General features: G+C 41.7%; 1 protein-coding gene across 1 annotated transcript in view; it reads left to right on the top strand.

Annotated features, from left to right (window-relative positions):
• SERINC5 (serine incorporator 5) overlaps positions 1-15,277 on the top strand; it is a 116,742-nt gene that overhangs the window by 95,896 nt on the left and 5,569 nt on the right. Inside the window, exons 9-11 of the mRNA XM_049866760.1 lie at positions 6,816-6,882; positions 11,950-11,989; positions 12,674-12,818. Coding sequence (XP_049722717.1) covers positions 6,816-6,882; positions 11,950-11,989; positions 12,674-12,818 — 252 coding nt within the window. The remainder of the gene's footprint in view (positions 1-6,815; positions 6,883-11,949; positions 11,990-12,673; positions 12,819-15,277) is intronic.

Below are 15,277 nucleotides of genomic sequence, written 5' to 3'. Positions count from 1 at the left end.
ATAATTATTTTTTAAGCTTTATAGAATAATATTCTTTTGAATACAAAGTTGGAAAAATTAAGAATCTTTATTAAATGTCAAACAATTTGCTACTTCAAAATGGAACATTTACAGGGATGTGGCAGGCCATGTGGAAGTAGGAACAAGGTTGGCATGATGACATTGGAGAGAAGATTAGAAGAACCTGAGAAAAGTTGACAAATCAAGGGAGGAGCATTAATTCTTTTGATGTGTTCTGGGCCTGCTACTTGTATGTAAGAAAAAAGGGAGGGGAGTTTGTGTCTTTATTAAATCCTGCCACTCCCTAACCTGCCAGCAGGAAATGTTCATGACTCTGCATTCGGAGATATGTTGTGGCCCCTCACCCCCATCCCACTCTCATAGGACTGTGGTCCCCTCTGGGAACCTCAAGTCAGACTGCATAGGACAGTGAGAACATGATTAAACTTCATCACACAAAAGCTGGGAACAGTCACAAGCCTGCCCTGTAAATTTGTTGCGGGGTAGGGGATGGGGAATGCAGAAACTGTGGTCTCCAATAGGAAACTTTGGATGTGTTCTTTAGGTATTTTCTGTGATCCAGGGGACTTCAGCCAGCTCTAAAAGCATCGGAAGCAGGTGTGTAGGGCACCTGCATTGTGAGTTATTCTGCCAATGTGGAAGGGGTTCTGGGCACTGCAGGGGTTCCCAGGTGTTGGTGGGGGGAGGGCAGACATTGTTTTAGTTGTCCCAGGGTTAGCATTTAGTGGGTGGGGGCAGACATATTCAACACGCTGCAGCGTATTAGACATCCTATCACAGTGAAGCAGTGTTGCAACAAAATGCTGCTAGTCTCCATCCACCCACACCACTGCCCTACTCCCACCTCAGGAAATAGTGGGTTAAAGTCTCGCATACCTTAGTCCTGAGAGAGAAGAAGTTAATGGATAACCTAGAAATTGTTTTATAGCAACTTTGTTGCACTCACTGAGCAGATGGGGCTTAGTAGTAGCCAGAATGCAGGTAATAAGAATTTCATAGGCTAAAGAGCTTGTAAGAATAATATACTGAAACCTGTGAGAGCCAGAACTCACCAGACTGCCTTGTTTTTTCTGTCTCACAGGTTGTCTACCTTTGACAGGGTGTAGTCTTATCACTATTTTATCACTCTCTGTTGGTGGAAAATAACTTGTGTTGTCCTTCTCTAGCAGGTTTCCACCTTACACTATTTCCAGTTTTCACAGGTTTTACTGTTTCCTTGAAAATATTTAAGTAGAATGTTTGTTGAGGAAATGCCATGACTGAATAAAGACCTTATCTTAAGGTAACATCTACATGTAGCAGTCATATTGTCACCAGTGATGGACTGAATGTAGGCATTTTTAGAAATAAAAACCAATCCTCCCCCATTAGTGCTCAGTGATGGTTGGAATAGAGTGGCAAATCTGCCAGAATGAAAAGCAAGGATGAAAAACATCTTTTAGGTGAAAATTTCAAATATTAATATCTTTAAAAAATTTTTTTTTCCTGAAAACTATACACTGTACTCACCATGCATCTGTCAGTTTGTTTTACTGTGGTAGTTGTGTATTGCCATGATGCTAGAAGCTGTGCCACCAGTATTTCAAATTCTAGCAGGGTCATCCATGATGGACAGATTTCACCTTCTTCCTAGGAAGAAGGACCTGGCGGTCCACTTCTGAAAAAATTGGCCCATGAAAACCTTATGAATAGCAGCAGAACATTTTCTTGTATAGAAGATGAGCCTCTCAAGTTGGGGGCTCAAAATACACCTGGAGAAGAGCTGCCTCTTTAAAGTAGAGTTGACCTCAATAATGTGGATGGAGTCAAGCTTTTGGCACTTTCATTTGCTGAGATGGCACGACTCAAAAAGAGAAGAAACAGTTGCAAAGACCCATTAATAATCAGAATGTGGAAGGTATGAGGTATGAACCTAAGAAAATTGGAAGTCCTCCAAAGTGAAATGGATCGCATAAAGATTGATACCCTAGGCATCAGTGAGCTGAAATAGACTGGTCTTGGCCACTTTGAATCAGACAACCATACGGTCTGCTATGCCAAGAATGACAAATTGAGGAGGAATGTCATTGCAGTCATCATTGAAAAGAACATTTAAGTGATAGGATAATATCTATATGCCTACAAGAATATGAGTCGGAATCGACTCGACGGCACTGGGTTCTGGGCCTACAAGAAAGACCATTAATACAGCTATTATTCAAATTTATGAACCAACCACTAATGCCAAAGATCAAGACATTGACAATTTTTATCAACTCCTGCAGTCTGAACTTGATCAAACATTCAATTAGGATACATTGATAATTACTGGGAATGTAAAAGTTGGAAACAAAGAAGGATCAGTAGTTGGAAAATATGGCCTTGGTGATAGAAAGGATGCCAGAGATTGCATAATAGAATTTTGCAAGACCAGCCACTTCTTCATTGGAAGTACCTTTTTTCAACCACAAAAATGGCAACTGTACACGTGGACCTCGCCAGATGGAATACACAGAAATCAAAATTGACTGTATCTGTGGAAACAGATGGTGGATAAGCTCACCATCAACAGTCAGAACAAGGCCAGGGGCCGACTGCAAAACAGACCATCACTTGCTTGTATGCAGGTTCAAGTTGAAGCTGAAGAAAATTAGAGCAACACTACAAGAGCCAAAGTATGACCTTGAGTATATCCCACCTGAATTTAAAGACCATCTCAAGAGTAGATTTAACCCATTGAACACTAATGATGGAAAACCAGATGACTTGTGGGATGACGCCAAGGACATCATACATGAAGAAAGCAAGAGGTCATTAAAAAGACAGGAAAGAAAGAAAAGACCAAAATGGATGCCAGGAGAGACTCTGAAACTTGCTCTTGGGCACAGAGTAGCTAAAGTGAACAGAAGAAATGAAGTAAAAGAGCTGAACAGAATATTTCAAAGGGCTGCTTGAGAAGGCAAAGTATTAGGATGAAATGTGCAAAGACCTGGAATTAGAAAACCAAAAGGGAAGAACATGCTAAGCATTTCTTAAGCCGAAAAAACCAAAGAAAAAATTCAAGACTGGAGTTACAATTTTGAAGTACTCTTTAGGGAAATTATTCAACAGGAAGACAGCAATAAAAGAAGATGGAAGGAGTACACAAAATCACTACAGGAAATAGAATTGGTCAATGTTCAGACATTTCAGGAGGTAGCATATGATCAAGAACCGATGATACGGAAGGAAGAAGTGCAAGCTGTACTGAAGGGAATGGCAAAAAACAAGGCTCCAGAAATTGACAGATTACCAACTGAGATGTTTCCACAAACAGATGCAGCTCTGGAACTGCTCACTTATCTATGTCAGGAAATTTGGAAGACAGCTATCTGGCCAATCTGCTGGAAGAGATCCATATTTGTGCCCATTCCAAAGAAAGGTGATCCAACCAAATGTGGAAATTATCCAACGGTATTATTAATATCACATGGAAGTAAAATTTTGCTGAAGATAATTTGAAATTAGTTGCAGCAGTACATTGACAGGAACCACCGGAAATTTAAGCCAGATTCAGAAGAGGACGTGGAACCAGGGATATCACTGCAGACATAAGATGGATCATGCCTGAAAGCAGAGAATACCAGAAGGACGTTCACCTGTGTTTTATTGACTATGCACAGGCATTTGTATAGACCATAACAAACTATGGATAACATTGCGAAGAATGGGAATTCCAGAACACTTAATTGTGCTCATGCAGAACCTGTATATTGACCAAGAGGCATTTGTTCAGAACAAGGGGATACTGCGTGGTTTTAAGTCAGGAAAAGTATGTGTCAGGGTTGTATCCTTTCACCACACTTACTCAGTCTGTATGCTGAGCAGACAATTCAAGAAGCTGGACTGTATGAAGAATGGGGCATCAGGATTGGAGGAAGACTAACTAATAACCTGCAATAGGCAAATCGCACAACTTTGCTTGCTGAAAGTGAAGACGACCTGAAGCACTATACTGCTGATGAAGATTAAAGGCCATAGCCTTCAGTATGTATTATACAACATAAAGGAAACAAAAATTCTCACAACTGGACCAGTAAGCAACCGCATGATAAATGGAGAATATTGAAGTTGTCAAGGATTTCATTTTACTTGGATCAACAGTCAGCGCCCATGAAAGCAGCAGTCAAGAAGTCAAACAACATATATTGTATTATATTGTGCTGCAAAAGACCTCTTTAAGGTGTTAAAAAGCAAAGATGTCACTCTGGGGGCTAAGGTATGCCTGAACCAAACCATGATATTTTCAGTTACGTCATTTGCATGTGAAAGCTGGAGAATGAATTTAAAAAAACCAGTGCAAGGAAAACCAAAGAAGAATTCATGCCTTTGAATTATGTTTTTGGTGAAGAATATTGAATCTACCATGGAATTCCAGAGGAATGAACAAATCTGCCTTAGAAGAAGTACAGCCAGAATGCTCCTTGGAAGCAAGGGTGGCAAGACTTTGTCTCATGCACTTTGGACATGTTATCAGGAGAGACCAATCCTTGGAGAAAGACATCATGCTTGGTAAAGTCGTGGGTCAGCAAAAAAGAGGAAGATCCTCAAAGAGATAGATTGACTCAGTGGCCACAACAATGGGCTCAAGCATAATTGTGACGATGGTGTGGGATTGGACAGTGTTTTGTTCTGTTGTACATAGGGTCACTATGAGTAGGAACTGACTCCACGGCACCTAACAACAACAATATACTATACTAAATCGTAATTCCTATGTGTTGAGGGCATAAAATTCCTAACTGCAGGAGCAAGCTGTTGTGTGTTTCCTGGATGCACTGCCTTTGGGAAATATTTCTATCAATCCTCCGAATAGGCTAAGAACTGTGAAGTGGGAGTGGAGTAGGTATGTATTAGCATCCATATGTTCAAAGCAGAAGTGAAAGTGATGTGGTTATAGTTGATGGGACCACAAAATAAGAATTGCATCTTCATCACAGAGGACCTCTTTGTGAGGAAGGCTTTTTACTGTTTATTTGCATCACATCGATCTCTTTGCTGCTTGGGAGAGAGGATAAGGATGGGCAGGGAAGGCAGTGTTGCCTTGTGTGGTTTATTTGGCTTCTACTTCTCCACTAGCAGACTAGCTTCTTGAGCAATATTCCCCCACCTGTCTCCATGCTAACTAATAAGCTCCGTGAGGACAGGGATTGTTACCTTTTTGTTCCTGGTGAATCCCCAGTGCTTAGTGCAGACCATGATGCATAGCAGGCGCTCAGTAAGTATACAGTTAGCTAGAACCCTAGTGTTTAAACCGTCTCCTATTTATTTTGTTGGTGAGGAAGGGATATCTGCCCTAGGGTTATGGGGATGGTCAAGCACATGACCCCTGACACTGGACAAAGAGATTGACTGCGATTTATTAGTCATACGTACTCACGGGTAGGGGGTGGAGGGTGAGGGGTGGGGAGATGGACACTGCAGGCCGGATTTGACCACAGAGGGTTTGCATCCAGGAAAGAGTGAACAACGAAGGGCTGTGGGAGGCAGGCTTTGCAGTATCAAGGGGGCAGGGTGCCCCGAGGTGCCCTCGTGAGGATGTGATTGGCTTCTTTGAATAATTCCGTGGGCTGGTAGGGAAGTGAAACCAGCTACTCAGGAGTAAGTAGGAACTGCACTTGGTCCTTTCTCTAAGGGGGTTGTTTGGCTGTGGGACCCTATCTGTGGGAGGGGAACTTGTGGTTAGGCCATTTGAGGCCCTCTGTATTTTACCAGAGGTCAAGGCAGCATATAAAGTTGAACCTTAATTTTAGTAACTTATCTTTTGTGTACATTTCTAGTTGCTTAAAATAGTCCAGGTTTTTGTTTTTCAGGAAAAAAAAAAAAAACTTATACTCCAGTAAGCCAAATTTACATAACATTTTACCTCTGTCCTCCTGTTGAGTCAGTTCTGACTCACAGTAACCCTATAGCAACCCAGAGTATAACTGCCCCATAGGGTTTTCCAGGCTGAAAATCTTTACCGAAGCAGACTGCCACATCATTCTCCTGGGGAGCAGCTGGTTGGTTGGAACTGCTGAACTTTCAGTTGGCAGCCGAGAGCTTAACCATTGCGTCACTAGGGCTCCTTTTTACCTCTCCAAAACCCTGTTGCTGTCGAGTTGATTTGAACTCATAGTGACCCTGTAGGACAGAGTAGAACTGCCCCACGGGGTTTCCAAAGAGAGACTGGTAGACTCGAACTGCCAGCCTTTTGGTTAGCAGCAAAGCTCTTAACCACTGCGCCATCAGGGCTCCTTCTCTAGGTATGGGGAACGTGGTAGGAAGATATTTTTGTCATACTGTCAACTACTCTATTGAATTTTCAAGCAGGAAATTTTGTTTTGTCATAGACTGATTACCTCTCAGTAAATAATCATGACCTTTGCTTTTTATTGCTTTCTCTGGGTTCTTTTGTTGATTTTGATCTCCTCTAACTGAAATTAGTCAGAGGGATGGCAAAGGTAAAAGTTACATCAGAAAATTCTTTTGGCATTTGAAGGGAGAGAGATGAAAACCAACATATAGGAACAAAAGATATCTTATTTCTTTACCTACGCAAACTTCTCTTTGCTTAAAATGACCTAATGCAATCCATGTAAAAAGCCATCAGCTATAGAGTCGGTTAGCCAATTTTGGAATACGGTAAGATGTGAAGATAGAGGACATTTATTTAAGTAACCAGCCTTGTGGGCTACAAAAAAAAGTGAGCCTCAAATTAGAGCATTGGTCAGGCAGCTGTCCCTTTCCTTCATTGTGATATAATATGCCATGATGATTTTTTGCTTGTTTCTTAGTTTGACATCGACAACAAGGTGGAGTTCTGATGCGCTGCAAGGGCGATATGCAGCTCCTGAGCTAGAGGTAAAGCTCATTTCCTTTTCTTGCCTTGCTTCATCTCTGAAGATGCATTTTTTTCATGAAGTCTTTTTGTGTTTATTTGTATCGGTATTGATCTGCATTTTGTGATCCTGTTTCTCTTCTTGAAAAGGAAGAATAAGATTGTTTAAGAGAGTAAAAAGACCAGACTTAATTAGACTGGGGGGTCCCCTGAGGTCATGGCCCGCGGACTCTCTGTTGGCCCAAAACTAAAACCATTCTTGAAGCTAACTCTTCAGACAAAGATTAGACTGGACTATAAGACATAAAATGATACTGGTGAGGAGTGAGCTTCTTGGCTCAAGTAGACACATGAGACTATGTGGGCAGCTCCTGTCTGGAGGCGAGATGAGAAGGCAGAGGGAGACAGAAGCTGGCTGAATGCACACAGGAAATACAGGGTGGAGAGGAGGAGTGTGCTGTCACATTGTAGGGAGAGCGCCTAGGGTCACATAACAATGTGCGAATAAGTTTTTGTATGAGAGACTGACTTGAACTGTAAACTTTCACTTAAAGCACAATTAAAAAAAGGCAAAAAAAAAAAAAAAGAGTGCACCAAAAAAAAGATTGTTTAAGAGAAAAAGAAATGTTGTCTTGTACATACTGTAGGGTTAACTTATATCAATTCTTGATTCTCCTTCAACAAAGTTGGCTTCTTGAGCAGCATCCTGCTGCTCACCTCCCATCAGAGGCATGGGTAAACCTTATCAAGCTGCACCCTGCTCTTTTTCTCTGATGTGCATAGTTTTTTAACTTCCATTCATCTGTTTTATACCCACCTGTGTCCTCCTTAGCATGCCTATAAAATTATGTAATAAATATTCTGGAGAAAGATGGGGAAGAGAAGAGAACCAGCATCCATTAAGTTTCTGCTCTGTGCCAGACACTGCGCCGAGCATTTTATTAATTCATTTAATTGCCCAACAGTCCCAGCAAGTAGGTGTTCCACTGAGTAAAGAATTTTGAACAGTAAATACATTAGTGTCAGGATTGTGAGGCTTTTTACCTTCGCATGTAAAGAATTGAGGTGGTCCACAGCTGCCCATTGGTTGGCAAAATGTTATTTTCTTATTCGTTCAAAATTCTTTTCTAGAACTCTGTGGAACATCTGGAGTCCCTGGGTGGTGTAAGTGGTTAATGTGCCTGCTGCTAACCGAAAGGTTGGTGGTTCGAGTCCACGCAGAGACGCCTCAGAAGAAAGACGTGGTGATCTACTTCTGAAAAATAAGCCATTAAAAACCCTATGGAGCACAGTGCTACTCTGACACATATGGGGTTCCCCTGATTGGGAATCAACTCTATGGCAACTGGTTTTTTTGTTTGTTTGTTTATGGAACATAAAGCCAAAGACCTAATCTAATGGAGGCACCAGTAGACTCAACAGTGGCCCCAAAATGGAAAGAACTGGGGGTTCCAGTGAAGGCTAGGACGTTAGACTTGCCGTCTGCCAGGCACTGTTCTAAGCTCTGCACATGTGATTTCATTTAGTCAACATAAAACCCAATGAGGTGCTATTATTATCTCCATTTTATAGAGGGGGAAAACAGAAACGTAAAACCCTGCAGGTTTCCATTTGTCAGGATCTAAACTGTACTCCGCAGTTCTGATTCTGTGTTCTTAGCCATTGAAGCCCAAGAGCTCAGCTGCCAGGGTCTCCTGGTCCTTGCTGCTGACCCTGCCTGGAATCTGGCCACTGGTTGCGTTCTAATAGCTTTCTCTGGATGAAGGCAGCCTGTTATCTATCCAGATACCGGCACTTTACTCTGCAGCTGGGTCTCAGGGGATGGTGTTTCCTGCACCTGACCTGGAGATAGTTAACCGTTATGAAGGGTTGTCAGCCTGCCAGCATTGTTCACCGGTTCTTTTTGTCACAGTAAGAGGGGAGAAAACCACTGAGTTTGAATAGGTTACTGCCTGTTATTCTGAAGAAAATTGTCTCTAGAAGGCAGACGATTGTTCTACCACTGACTGGGTGACCACCTGCTGAGATTGTAAGCTTGCAGTTTCAATATCCCTATTGTGTACAGAGTTAAAGCTCAAAGAACAGCAAGTCTCTAAGTTAGATTTAAGAGCAGGAAGTGAGAAAGTTTTTTCTTCTGCTCATTCCGAGGAAAACCATCCCCATGTATCCTTTTGACCCGAAGAGCATGCAGAAAGGAAGGTGGCTAGCTCTCCTTGCATCACGTTTCACAGGATCTACCTTTGAAACAGAGAGTTAGTACTTTCTCATGGTAACTTGAGCCTTAAAAACAAGGAGGGCCTTAGTACATGATGTCTTGGCTTACTGAATGAGATTAGTGAGTCTTAGACAGCGTCACCTAGTCCAAGGTTCTGTCAAGGCTACCACTACCTCTGTTACAAGTTTTCTTGCCATGCAGGGTGGAAACACAGGTTTGCCTGGCAATGCATAAATGGGATGACGGCTCAAGCTCCCTCAGCCTCTGTGCTTTGCAGTTCAGATATCTTCAGCCAGAATGTATCAAGGATCCAGCACTTGCTGGACTGTCTTCGTACATGTAGTGTTTCCTACCTTGTTTGCCAGAATCCTTCTGGACACATGTAGTAAGTTATTTTTTTTTATAACCTGATAGTTTTAATTAAGTATATTGTCTTGAGTAGGTAAGAAACATGGTATGAAATGCCAGAGGTGCCAAAGACTCTTCAGTGGAAAGCCTCCCATCCACGGTTGTCCCTGGGGGCACCCACCTCTGTTCCCTGGAGGCAGCCAGTTCAGCCCCCGATATTAACAGGAAATCTGGGTAGGCCTCCTGCTTCCAAATTCCTTAGCTTTTACAATTTCAGATTCTGTCAGCTCCACCGTCTCCCAGATAACACATGTTACATAGCACCTATTGTGGCTCTTAGACCTTGGAGCCGCTGTGCTATGCTGCATTTGTGTACCAGCTGTCACTGAGCTAGTTTTGTGACCTCAGGCTAGTTATTTAACCTGCCTAAAATTTTTTTAAACCTGAGTTTCCTCAGCTGTAAACAGAATAAGAATCCCAGCCTCATAGGTTTAAGAGGATTAGCACATAAAACAAAGCACCGGAAGGTGAGTTCCATGGGAATAGGGACCTTGTCTTATTCACTTCATGTTGCAGGTTGAGGCCTCCAGAAGCAGAGTTTGATGTGCAGGGTATATATTAGGGATCAGCACCCATATCTAAGGATGGAGGGAAAAGAAGCAGGATTGGGTAGAGGGTGATGTCAGAGTGCAGTGCGGGCTGAACAAAGCCTCCACCAACCTCATGAGGGGCTCTGGAGCATAGATGACCCATCAGAGCTGTCCCCCAGGTGGTCAGGATGGCTGGGCTTGGATGTGGGTTTCCGAGGAAAGGCTCGCTCTAGGACAAGGCAGCTCTCTTCAGCTGAGGCAAAGCCTGAAGAGCTGAGCCTGGAGGCTGGCTGCTGACAGCACGCTGAGTAGTGTGAGTGAGCAACAAGCCCTTCCTTAAAGGAGTTGTGGGGGGCACATCCTCATGTTCCTCATATTTCCTGCCACCAGTACCCAGAACAGTGCTGGGAAAAAGCAGATGCTCAATGAAAGCCCACTGAAGGAAAAAAATAACAGTTGAGGGCCTGGGATGCAGTTCAGATAGGTGAAAGTTTGGCATGTGGGTGGGGACCTTTGTAGTTGTTAGTTTCCATCAAGTCAGCCCCAGCTCATGGTGCCCTCACGTACAACAGGATGAAATGCTGCCCAGTCGTGCACCATCTTCACAATTGTTAGTATGCTGGAGTCCATTGTTGTGGCCACTGTGTATTTGGAGTGCCTTCCAACCTGGGGGGCTTATCTTCCAGCACTAAGCCTAACATTATGTTGTGATCCATAGGGTTTTCATTGGCTAATTTTTACAAGTAATTCATCAGGCCTTTCTTCCTAGTCTTTTTTAATCTGGAATCTCCACTGAGACCTGTCCACCATGGGTGACCCTGCTGATATTTGAAGTACCAGTGGCATAGCTCCAGCTGTTGTCTAGGGTTTAATACCTTAGAAATTAATACAGAGATACTCAGGTCTGACACACATAAACTCGTTCAGTTTTTTGCAAGGTAGTCATGGCAGGGTATGCAAGTAAGACCTCACAACCACATTCATTTAGAACCAGAGAATCAGAATTTACAATTACAATGTTAGCTCAGTGGTTAGAGTCCAAATCTTTAGACTTCAGGTCTTGGGAGGAAGGTTTAACCATGGTTCGAACTCAGCGGAGGTTCCTTGTAGCCAGAGCCCAAGATCGGCAGCACCAGGCAGAATCTGATATCTCTGCCCTCTCTCAGTGAGTGAGCAGAAATTTTGGGTTTAAACAGTAACACCTGCAAAAACCATAACCTATGTATCAAACTGGTCAGAGAAGGAAAATTCAAATATTTTCCACTAATAGAGAGCAATAGAAAAGTGGTTAGATTGCACCTTGTCAAAGGTTGAACACTTTCAAGACCCAGAAAAACAAGGCAGCCTTATTGAGTTCCAGCTCTCACAGGCTTCACTATATGTGAATTTGTCACCTTGGCTCCACATGACAAGGGCCAGTGTGGCATCAGAGACTAGTGTGTTATGTCTTTTCTCCAGGGTTGGAGGCCAGCTGGATGACACATCTTTTCCTCAGGGCTAGAGATCATGGGGTTTATTTAGAGATGAGCTCTATCATGTTTCCCTGTGTCACAGCATGCCGGGTCAAAGTAAATTTAAATGTTTTTGTTCTTGACATACTTCACATACTTCTATGTCTAAGTTCAAAAATATCGAACTTTCTAGTGATTTCCAGGTTTCTAATGACTTATAGCTAATGTTAGACATATTTCTTTTTCTAAGTTCTTATTATGAGTATTTAGACATATGTATTTTGAAAGCATAATAGTGTCTTATAGCTTATGGGATTTGAGATCATTATAGAGACATACAGAACACCAGCATCATAGCAACATGCAAACCATCACAGTATGACAAACTGACAGACAGGCGGTGGAGGGGAGCTTTAGTGCTTTATTAATATGGAGGTAGAGGAGCTGAAAACAAGCCACCTGACTTTGTTGGTCTTGCCTTCACAGGTAACTCGGTGTTGTTTTTGCTTTGGTCCCGACGGAGAGGGTAAATAGAGAACTTCTGTGCATCTATCTTGTACAACCTAGACCTAGACCTCTGCTCTGTAGCCATTTGGGATTTAGACACAGAGAACTTGAATGATAAGCGGGAAAAAATTTATTCCAATGCTGGTTTACTGTTTATATGCTTTTACATTCTTCTACAAGGGTTGCTGGGGTTTTGTTTGTTTGTGTTGACATTCTGGCAGGGGAAAATCAGTCCATATTTTGGCTCATGTTCGAGTTAAATTATACAGTGAGATTTAGGGAAGCTGTAAATACAATTTTTTAAGGAATGATTTGGAAAATACCAAGAGGTCTTGATACCTAATTTTTTTAACTATTTCCTTCCTTCCACTTACTTTTCTTCTTGGACTGGAGGACACCAGAGCTTGGGAAATTTCAGCCTACTCTTTAAGTTTCTAATAAGTCTCGTGTTTTTTAGTGCTCTCTTTGCTCTGTTAAAATAAATGTGGTGTTAGGTTACTTGTCCTGTTTAGGAAGGTACTGGTGTGGGGTGGGGGTCTTGTGTTTATGACAAAGACAAAAGTTTCTGAGGATACAAATAATTTTCGAACATCTTTTCTACTCAACACCCCCTGGGATTGAAATTAGTGAGCATGGTTTTGCTGAAATAGCAAGTGTACGTATGTACACACATCAAACTTATGCTTCCCTCTGTGACCCACAGATGCTGAAGAGCAGCGGAATATGAAAGAAGGACCACGGGTTATTTATGATGAGAAGAGAGACACCGTCTATAACTACTCCTATTTCCACTTCATGTTCTTTTTGGCATCCCTCTATGTGATGATGACCGTTACCAACTGGTTCAAGTATGTGGCCCGTTTCCTTAGATATTTTAGAAGGCGCAGTCTTAAAAAAAAAAAATCCAGTTATTTCCCCAATCCATTGAGGTTCAAGGACTGAAGAGGTCTGTGGTAGACATTGAATTAAGATTTCTGGAACCATCTACCAGAACCAATGAGGAGGAGTGCTTTACTCATTTTTGGGGAGAGAACTGCTAGTATTTTATAATACCAGTCTTACTGCTTAGTAATAATGAAACTTACAGAGATCTGGATAATATTTTAAGGATTTTTCCTTGATCTTTACCCTTCCTCTCTTCCCAGCTACCACCATTTATATATTCTTACCTGACCACCGTAATTGCCCTTTTCTTTGTGGTAGTTCCCTATAGCTTCTTCTTATTCCTCTGTCCCCTCCAACCCAAATTGATCTTTTCACTTCAGCCATAATAATAATTTCACAAAACACGGGGGAAGTATATAAATATATATATATATATATATATATATATATATCTCCAGGTAAGTACTGTTCTTAAAGGTACTGAGACACAGATGAAATCTCCTAGAGTTTAAACTAAACTCTTCCAGCACCATATCAGACAATGTTCTGCTGCTATCCATAAGGTTTTCACTGGCCATTTTTTTTCAAAAGTAGATTGCCAGGTAGTAGATTGTTGATACCAAATGGGCCTTGGCTGGAAGCAGAGAATACCAGAAGGATGTTTAACTGTGCTTTACTGACTGCGCAAAAGCATTCAACTGTTTGGATCATAACACATTATGGATAACATTGTGAAAAATGGGAATTCTGGAACACTTAATTGTGCCCATGAGGAACCTGCATGTAGACCAAGAGGCAGTTGTTCTAACAGAATAAGGGGATACGGTACTTAGTACATGGTTTAGGAAAAGGTATGTGTCAAGATTGTATCCTTTCACCATACCTACTCAATCTATATGCTGAGCAAATAATCAGAAACTGGACTATATGAAAAAAAAAAAAAATGAGGCATCATGATTGGGGGAAGACTCCTTAACAACCTACAGTATGCAGATGATACAACCTTGCTTGCTGAAAGTAAGAAGACTTGAAGCACTTACTGATGAAGATCAAAGACCACAGCCTTCAGTGTGGATTATACCTCAACATAAAGAAAATAAAAATCCTCACAACTGGACTAATAAGCAACATGATAAACGGAGAACATATTGAAGTTGTAAAGGATTTCATTTTACTTGGATCCACTGTTAACACCCATGGAAGCGGCAATCAAGAAATTAAATGATGTATTGCATTGGACAAATCTGCTGCAAAAGACCTCTTCAAAGTATTCAAAGGCAAAGATGTCACTTTGAGTACAAGGTGCACCTGATCCAAGCCATGGTATTTTCGGTTGCCTTGTATGCATGCAAAAGCTGGACAGTGAATAAGGAAGACCAAAGAAGAATTAATGCCTTTGAAATGTGGTGGTGGCAAAGAGTATTGAATATACCATGGACTGCCAGAAAAACTGGAAACCCTGGTGGCATAGTGGTTAAGTGCAGTGACTGTTAACCAAAAGGCCAGCAGTACGAATCCACCAGGCATTCCTTGGAAACTCTATAGAGCAGTTCTACTTTGTCCTATAACGGTCGCTATGAGTTGGAATTGACTCGATGGCAGTGGGTTTGGTTCTTGGTTTTGACCAGGAGAACCAACAAATCTGTCTTAGAAGAAATACAGCCAGAGTACTCCTTATAAGCAAGAATGGCAAGACTTTGTCTTACATACTTTGGACATGTTATCAGGAGGGACCAATCCCTGGAAAGGACTTCACGCTTGGTAAAGTAGAGGGTCAGCAAAAAAGAGGAAAACCCTCAATAAGATGGTCTGACACAGAGGCTGCAACAATAAGCTCAAACATAGCCCATTGTGAGGATAGCATGGGACGGGGCAGTGTTTCCTTCTATTGTACATAAGGTCCCTGTGAATCAGAACTGATTAGATGGGACCTAACAACAACAGCAACAAACTAAACTCTCCCATCCTGCTGCATGCACAACCTTTCCAGAAACAGTTCTGATTTCCTGACAGTCCATTGGCATGCTTTTTAACCCTGGAAATTGGTGAGACATACTGTAACTTTAACAAAATAGAAGGCAAACTCTATTATGGGCAGTCTTGAAGTACATAGTCATAGTAATGGAGGAAAAACTTCGTGATGGAACATTTCTTAGAATTCCTAAGCAGTCATCTGCTTTAAGAAAGAGGAAATACTATTTTTATTCTGCATCACAAAAGTATGAAACGTGGTGTTTTTTGAAAAAAATAATGTGAAAATATGGAAAGTAATTAAGTGACACTTCCCTCTCACTTCTCCCTAACCGGAGATAACCGCTGCTAACAATATGGTGCATGTCCTTCTATTCCTTTTCTATGCATTTACAAGCATGTATAATTTTTAAAAACATTAAATGTGAATGTGTATATTTTCCCCCTTGAG

Source organism: Elephas maximus, chromosome 2 (genome assembly GCF_024166365.1).
Source record: "Elephas maximus indicus isolate mEleMax1 chromosome 2, mEleMax1 primary haplotype, whole genome shotgun sequence".
Lineage (NCBI taxonomy): Eukaryota > Metazoa > Chordata > Mammalia > Proboscidea > Elephantidae > Elephas > Elephas maximus.
This window is presented reverse-complemented; position numbering and strand designations above follow the sequence as displayed.